We start from the raw sequence: 8754 nt of genomic DNA on the forward strand, positions 1-8754 counted from the left end.
ATGTCTGCTCTTTGCATCAGGTGGCCAAAATATTGGAGCTTCAGCATCAGTCCTTCAAGTATATATTCAGGGTTGATTTCTTTTAGGATTGACTGGTTTGATCTCCTTCCCGTCCAAGGGACTCTCAAGAGTCTTCTCCAGCACCACAGTTCCAAAACATCAACTTTTCGGTGCTCAGCCTTCTTCATGGTTCAACTCTCACGTCCGTACATGACTACTGGAAAAATGATAGCTTTGACTATATGGACCTTTATTGACAAAGTGGTATTTCTGCTTTTTAAATACACTGTCTAGCTTTAAAACAATATCCATGGCCTCTGTGTGGGGAGTCCCCATGACCACCTTCAGATGTGATGATATACCAGAAGGACTCATAGAACTTGAAAAAGCTGGGATACTCTCATTTATGGTTTAGTGCCCTGAAAAGACACTTTGAAATCAGCAAAGGCAAAAGATGCAGGTGACAGGGTCCAGAAGAGATTAGATGTGAGCTTCCACTTGTCCTGTCCCAGGGGAATTGCATGAATAGCCCTTAATTCTTTCAGCAGCGAGGTGTGACAACACGTATGAAATACTGCCAACCATGAAAGCCCACCTGAACCGTGGTGTCCAGAGTTTTTATCCAGGTGTGTCACATAGGCATGGAGTTCCTGTTGACCTTCACAGCTCATTGTTGAGTCCCTCCAGTGTTAGTCGCTCAGTCATGTTTGACTCTTTGCGAACACATGGACTGCAGCCCACCAGGCCTCTCTGTCTGTGGGATTCTCCAGGTAAGAATACTAGAGTAGGTAGCCATTCCCTTCTCCAGGGGGTCTTCCTGACCCAGAGACTGCAGACCTCCTGCAGTAGCAGGTAAATTCTTTACCATCTGAGGCACCAGGGAAGCCTGAGTCCCTCCAGAGGTCAAACTAATAAAGCATTGTCCTGGGTCCCAGGTGAACAAAGCCTGGCTTCCCCAATGGCTCAGTGGGTAAAGAATCTGCCTGCAATGCAGGAGACACAGGAGGCGCAGGTTTGATCCCTGGGTCAGAAAGATCCCCTGGAGCAGAAAATGGCAACCCACTCCAGTATTCTTGCCTAAAAAATCCCATGGACTGGTGGGCTACTGCAGATATAAGTGAGCCACTACACACAAACAGTATAGCATTGCCCTGGGTCCCAGGTGAACAAAAACGGGCATTCACCATCAACCAGACTACCTGGCATGGATTAAAGCCCCAGGTAAACAAAGACACTTTTATCAGGCAGGATATTCCAGGGGTTCAGAGGTCATGTTTCAAGAAGCAGTCTAGAGTCAGTGCTTTCTTTGGGATGTACAGGCTTTGAGCACCCCTTATCCTCCGCGTTAAACCTTTAACTTCATACACCTCGTTGTTGGGAACTGGGGAAGCAGGTCCCATGGAGATGAGTAGTGAGGACTTGTAACCCCGGCACTTGACCCCTGGGACTAATTGGCCTGGACAGTTCCAGGCTGGCCCCAGGGGGCCCCTTATATGTAAGGGTGGATGTCAGAGTTTAACCATTATTTTCTTGCAGGCTAATGAACCAGGTGGGAAATTACATGAGACCTTACTAAAGGTGTGGGGAGAACAAGGAAAAACAGAAGGTAACATGATTATAACTGCTATAAATATAACTCAACTCCATGATCCTTTTGTTTAAGAAATATAATATTAATTTTTTCTAAATCAAATTAAACTTCTCTTGAGCACTTACCTCTACTAAAGGCAGGGGGAGGATAGGGTGGGAAATTCAAACATGGGTAGGTTTTGGGATGCTCCATCCTCCATTTCATAAAGGTTTTAAGAGAATAAGCAACTGAGAGAACTTGGGAGAAGCGCTTCATAAATCTTTAATCTATTTATCTTACCATGGAACCAAAATCACTGTGAATGGTGTAATTAAAAGATGCTTGCACCTTGGAAGAAAAGTTATGACAAACCTAGACAACATATTAATAAAGCAGAGACATCACTTTGCCAACAAAGGTCTGTGTAGTCAAAGCTATGGTTTTTCCAGTAGTCATGTATAGGTGTGAGAGTTGGACCGTAAGGAAGCTGAGGGCCACAGAATTGACGCCTTCAAATTGTGGTGTTGGAGAAGACTCTTGAAGAGTCCCTTGGACAGCAAGGAAATCAAATCAGTCAATCCTAAAGGAAACCAACCCTGAATATTCATTGGAAGAATTGATACTAAAGCTGAAGCTCCAGTACTTTGGCCACCTGACTTGAAGAACCGATTCATTGGAAAAGACTGTGCTGCTGGGAATGATTGAGGGCAAGAGGAGAAGGGAGCGACAGAGGATGAGATGGCTGGATGGCATCATTGACTCAATGGACATGAGTTTGAACAAACTCTGGGAGATAGTGCAGGACAGGGAAGCCTGGTGTGCTGTAGTTTGTGGGGTCACAAAGAGTCAGACATGACTTAGTGACTGAACAACACCAATTGGAGACAATTATGGTAAGAGTTTAGAAACATTCCATGAGGAGACAAGAAGCTCATCCACTTATAAAATATTCAACTCTACAATGGACCTTGGGGAACTTTGCCTGAGATCCCAGTGTTAAACTAGCATTTCAGCTTTTATCTCTATCCACCCCATGGTCAGTGTTCTACATCCCCAGAGGGCTCCTGTGGAAGCAGGGTATGCTAGTTCTTTAGGGCTGCCATGACAACATACCACAGATTGAGTGGCTTAAACAATAGAATTTTCCCCTCATCGTTTTGGTTGTTAGAAGTCCTAGATCTAGGAGTTTCCTGGTGGTCCAGTGGCTAAGACTCTGCACTCACAATGCAGGGGTCCTGGGTTCTATCCTTGGTCAGGGAACTAGATCTAACATTCCATAACTAAGAGTTTTCATGCTTCAATGAAGATCAAAGATCCTGCATGCCACAACTAAGACCCAGAACAGCCAAATAAATAAAGTCACGTCTTTTCATGAAGATGGCACCGAAGGTGAAGAAGGAAGCCCCTGCTCCTCCGAAAGCTGAAGCCAAAGCAAAGGCTTTGATGGCCAAGAAAGCAGTGTTGAAAGGTGTCCACAGCCATAAAAAAGAGAAGATCTGGGTGTTACCCACCTTCTGGCAGCCCAAAACACCACTGCTCAGGAGGCAGCCCCAATGTCCTCAGAAGAGCGCCTCTAGGGGAAACAAAGGACCACTATGCCATCATCAAATTCCCCCTCACCACCGAGTCAGCCATGAAGAAAATAACTGGTATTCACTGTGGAAGTCAAGGCTAAAAAGCACCAAATTAAACAGGCTGTGAAGAAGCTCTGTGACATTGATGTGGCTGAGGTCAATACCATGATCAGGCCTGACAGAGAGAAGAGGGCATATGTTCGACTGGCTCCTGACTGTGATGGTTTGGATGTTGCCAAAAAAATTGGGATCGTCTAAACTGAGTCCAGCTGGCTAATTCCAAATATAAAAGTTTTCACTGTGTTAAAACAACAACAACACAAACAATGAAGTCATGGATGCAGATGCCAGCAGTGTCAGTTTCTCTTGAGGCCTCTCTCCTTGGCTTGTAGATGGTTGTCCTCTCCTTGTGTCTTCACATGGTCTTCCTCCTGTGTGTGTCTGAGTCTTAATCTCTTCTTCTTAAGGAAACCAGTCAAATTAGAGTAGGGCCCACCTGAATGAACTCATTTTAACCTGCGTGCACGCTCAGTTCCTTCAGTCGTGTCTGAGTCTTTGCGACCCTATAGACCATAGCCCCAGAGGCTCCTCTGTCCATGGGATTCTCCAGGCAAGAATACTGGAGTGAGTTGCCATGCCCTCCTCCTGGGGATCTTCCTGACCCAGGGATCTAACCCACATCTCTTACATCTCCTACATTGGTAGGCAGGTTCTTTACCACTAGTACCACCTGGGAAGCTTATTACTATGGCTTGAAGATCCCATCTTGAAATTCAGCCACATTCCCAGGTATAGGGGGTTAGGACTTCAGCATATGAATTTTGTAGAGGACACAACTCAGGTCATCACACAAAGTGTGACATACTGTCAAGGGATCCATGACCCCATTGCCTCCAATCCTTAGAACCCCTTCCAGCTCTATTTTCTTTATAAGCCTGCATTTTAAAGAATAAAGAAACTAGGGAAAGATAGATCATTTTTTTTTGGCGGAGGGGACTGTGGTTTGGATTTGATTTGATCCCATGGGTGAAAGGAAGTATAGACCTTTAAAAATTTTTTATTTTGTATTTGAGTATGATTAAGGGGCTTCCCTTAAATACACAGAAGAACTGTACAAAAAAGATCTTCACGACCCAGATAATCACGATGGTGTGATCACTCACCTAGAGCCAGATATCCTGGAATGTGAAGTCAAGTGGGCCTTAGGCAGCATCACTACGAACAAAGCTATTGGAGGTGATGGAATTCCAGTTGAGCTATTTCAAATCCTGAAAGATGATGCTGTGAAAGTGCTGCGCTCAATATGCTAGCAAATTTGGAAAACTCAGAGGTAGCCACAGGACTGGAAAAGGTCAGTTTTCATTCCAATCCCAAAGAAAGGCAATGCCACAGAATGCTCAAACTACCACACAATTGCACTCATCTCACACGCTGGTAAAGTAATGCTCAAAATTCTCCAAGCCAGGCTTCAGTAATACATGAACCGTGAACTTCCACATGTTCAAGCTGGTTTTAGAAAAGGCAGAGGAACCAGAGATCAAATTGCCGACATCCTTTGGATCATGGAAAAAGCAAGAGAGTTCCAGAAAAACATCTATTTCTGCTTTATTGATTATACCAAAGCCTTTGACTGTGTGGACCACAATAAACTGTGGAAAAGTCTGAAAGAGATGGGAATAGCAGACCACCTGACCTGCCTCTTGAGAAACCTATATGCAGATCAGGAAGCAACAGTTAGAACTGGACATGGAACAACAGACTGGTTCCAAATAGGAAAAGGAGTTCGTCAAGGCTGTATATTGTCACCCTGCTTATTTAACTTATGTGCAGAGCACATCATGAGAAACACTGGGCTGGAAGAAGCACAGGCTGGAATCAGGATTGCTGGGAGAAATATCAGTAACCTCAGATATGCAGATGACACCACCCTTATGGCAGAAAGTGAAGAGGAACTAAAAAGCCTCTTGATGAAAGTGAAAGTGGAGAATGAAAGAGTTGGCTTAAAAGCTCAATATTCAGCAAACTAAGATCATGGCATCTGGTCCCATCACTTCATGGCAGATAGATGGGGAAACAGTGGAAACAGTGTCAGACTTTATTTTTTTCGGCTCCAAAATCACTGCAGATGGTGATTGCAGCCATGAAATTAAAAGACACTTACTCCTTGGAAGGAAAGTTATGACCAACCTAGATAGCATATTGAAAAGCAGAGACACTACTTTGCCAACAAAGATTCATCTAGTCAAGGCTATGGTTTTCCCAGTGGTGATGTATGTATATGAGAGTTGGACTGTGAAGAAGGCTGAGTGCCGAAGAATCGATGCTTTTGAACTGTGGTGTTGGAGAAGACTCTTGAGAGCCCTTTGGACTACAAGGAGATCCAACCAGTCCATCCTAAAGGAGATCAGTCCTGGGTGTTCATTGGAAGGACTGATGCTGAAGCTGAAGCTCCAGTACTTTGGCGACCTCATGCAAAGAGTTGACTCATTGGAAAAGACCCTGATGCTGGGAGGGATTGGGGGCAGGAGGAGAAGGGGACGACAGAGGATCAGATGGCTGGATGGCATCACCGACTCGATGGACATGAGTTTGGGTAAACTTGGGGAGTTGGTGATGGACAGGGAGGCCTGGCATGCTGTGATTCATGGGGTTGCAAAGAGTCGGACACGACTCCACAACTGAACTGAACTGAAGTAATTCAAGATTATCTCATTTCCAGACCCTTAACTTAATTAAATTGGCAAAGAAGCTTTTTCTAAAAAGGTCACATTCACAGGTTCTGGGTAGGCATACCTTTTGTGATGTTTCCTATAAAGCCTATGGGGTACAGGAAATGTAGCTCAGTCCAGTTAAGACAAAGATTTTAGTGGTCCCAGGAAATAGAGCAGTGAGTCAGGCAAGAGAATACAGCCATAAAAGGTGTGTTTATCAAGCCAGTTACCACCACAATCGACTGGTGGACTTCTGCTGGGGAAATACAGGGAGCCAATACAAACATATATGCCACAGACTTATCTTACCCAATGTGCAAGTGATTTATACACCAACTCCTGTTCCTCTCTGGTTAAGGAGTGATTCCTGGGACATTAATTCTCTGAACATGGGCAGGGCAGGCTAGAGAAATCCCTTAGGCAAAGGATGCAGATACGAAAGTTGGAAGCCAGACAGAATGTGCTGAAATGATAAATGGTGAAAGAATATCTTTTATATTATATTTATCCATTCCACCTTCCTGGGATGCAGTTACCGTGGCTGCAAGGGCAGAAGCCATTTTGTGACCACTAGGGTGGAAGACTCATGCTAGAGCTAGAGCAAAAAAGCACAAAGATCTTGAGTACTTGAAGGCCAGCTTTGAACTGTTTAGCTCCAGACTTCATGTTTCAGAAATGGAATATACATCACTAAGTTTTGATGTGACTGAAAGTTATTCATAAAAAATGCACTTCTTCTAGTTGATTTGATTCACCCAGCCTCAGAAAGCATCACTGTAAATGAGTTTGCAGGGCAACATTTCCCTAATAGGTATACATCCCCTCACTGTGAGGATATATATTAAAAACATGAGATTTAGTTTATTTTTTAAGAAATTTAAATCATGACTAAATGTAACAGAAAATATCAGGTTCAATTTATATGAAGTTAAAATTCATATGGTTACAAATTGAAAAAGGGAACCAAAGATATAGTATGAAGGAAAATAGGGCTGTGAAGACCCAAGGAAAGTTTTTCTTTAAAAAGTGAGTATTAGGAAAGAGAAAAGCATTAAATGAAAGAAGCCAGGATGTCTGGTCCTCAATATTATGTGCTCAGTTACTTATGAGAGCCCTCTAAAGACCCTGTGAATGAGAGATGGTGCCCTGCTGATGAGTCTCCCTAGGGCCCCCTTCATGTCCCTGTTCCTCAGACTGTAGATGAAGGGGTTCAGCATGGGGGTGACCATGGTGTACATCACTGAGGCCACCAGACTTGTCCTAGAGGATGAAGTGACTGCAGAACTGAGGTAGACCCCTAGGCCTGTGCCATAGAACAAGGAAACCACCGAGAGGTGAGACCCACAAGTGGAAAAGGCTTTGTACTTCCCCCTGGCTGATGAAATTCTCAGGATGGAGGAGAAAATCTTAGAGTAAGAAAAGAGGATCCCAGAGAGAGGAAAAATACCTAGGATAATAGTCATAAAATACACCACTGTGTTATTGATGACGGTGTTTGAACAGGTGAGCTTCAGGACTTCAGGAAGATCACAGAAAAAGTGTGGGATCTTCATGCTTCTGCAGAAGGACAGCCTCAAAACTGTTAAGGTCATGAGCAGGGAGCCTGTGACACTGAGGCTCCAGGACCCCAGAGCCAGAAGCCCACAGAGCCGGGGGTTCATGATGACCAGGTAGTGCAGGGGGTGACAGATGGCCACGAAGCGGTCATAGGCCATCACGGCCAGGAGTAAATTGTCCAGGCATCCAAACACAACGAAAAAAAATACCTGGCTGAGGCAGCCTGCATAGGTGATAACTTGACTCTGTTTTTGGATGTTCCACAGCATCTTTGGGATGGTGGTGGAGGTGAAACCGATGTCAGCAAAGGACAAGTTGGAGAGGAAGAAGTACATGGGGGTGTGGAGGTGGGAGTCTGAGATGATGGCTAGGATGATGGCCAGGTTCCCAGTGAATGTGACCAGGTACATGGACAGAAACAGCCCGAAGAGGAGAGGCTGCAGGTCTGGGTCCTCTGAGAATCCCAGGAGGAGAAAGTTTCTGACTCCTGTTTGGTTTCCTCTTTCCATGAGTCTGCTGGGCTTGCCAACAAGGAGGAAAAAAGCAATACAAAATTTACCCCAAATAAATATTCCCCAGAAAGACAGAAATATCCTTAACCCAAACCCAGGGAGATCATGAAGTCATTCATTTTGGCTAAGGATTGACTTTCTTTGATGACAAATTGTGGTTACTGCTGACATCTAGAAAAATTGTCTCAAGTTCAGCACTTCTCAAATTGTGGTTCCTGAGCACCATCAGCAACCTCTAGACATGTTAGAAATACACATTTTTAAGGCTCGTCTGACCTGTGTGTGTGCTCAGGTGTGTGTTGAACTCTTGGCGACCCCATGGACTGTAGCTTGCCAGACCCCTCTGTCCATGGGATTTCTCAGGCAAGAATACTGGAGTAGGTTGCAATTTCCTCCTCCGGGAGATCTTCCCAACCCAGGTATAGAACCTGCATCTCCTGTATCTCCTGCATTGGCAGGTGGATTCTTTTCCATTGAGTCATCTCTGACCTACTGAATCAGATATACTGGGTGTGAAGCCAGCACTTGACGCTTCAACAAGCCCTCATGGAAATTCTGACACATACAAGTTTGAGGAGCACTGCTCTAGTGCTTGCCTGCATCCCCAAACAATCATCCCTTTCCTGGAGTCCCTGATTATCACTCTTGAGCGTTCTGCTCAGTGCTTCTGGGAATGGGGAATTCCCTAACTCTAGGCAGCTCTTCTCACTCATTGAGAAGTTCTTAGATCCTCTGGACCTTGGGTGCTCCTTTTGCTAAAAAAGAAAAAAACCCTAATATTATTGTTAATCACCATGTATATTTCATTTTTATTATCAATGTCCCTATAT

The 8754-nt window shown here is 44.5% G+C and overlaps 1 protein-coding gene and 1 pseudogene across 1 annotated transcript; one reads left to right on the forward strand and one right to left on the reverse strand.

The window, feature by feature from the left end:
• Positions 1–87: 87 nt before the first annotated feature.
• Positions 88–7978, reverse strand: LOC129641964 (olfactory receptor 7C2-like; the record flags this gene model as incomplete). The annotated part of the gene is made up of 2 exons (XM_055566536.1): positions 7010–7978; positions 88–111 (listed from the first exon to the last, which is right to left on the reverse strand). Coding segments are annotated over exons 1-2 (936 nt in total), but the record flags the coding sequence as incomplete, so codon positions are not given.
• Positions 2942–3402, forward strand: LOC129641963 (60S ribosomal protein L23a-like; annotated as a pseudogene).
• Positions 7979–8754: the final 776 nt, after the last annotated feature.

This window comes from Bubalus kerabau, chromosome 1, assembly GCF_029407905.1.
Source record: "Bubalus kerabau isolate K-KA32 ecotype Philippines breed swamp buffalo chromosome 1, PCC_UOA_SB_1v2, whole genome shotgun sequence".
Taxonomy (NCBI): Eukaryota; Metazoa; Chordata; class Mammalia; order Artiodactyla; family Bovidae; genus Bubalus; species Bubalus kerabau.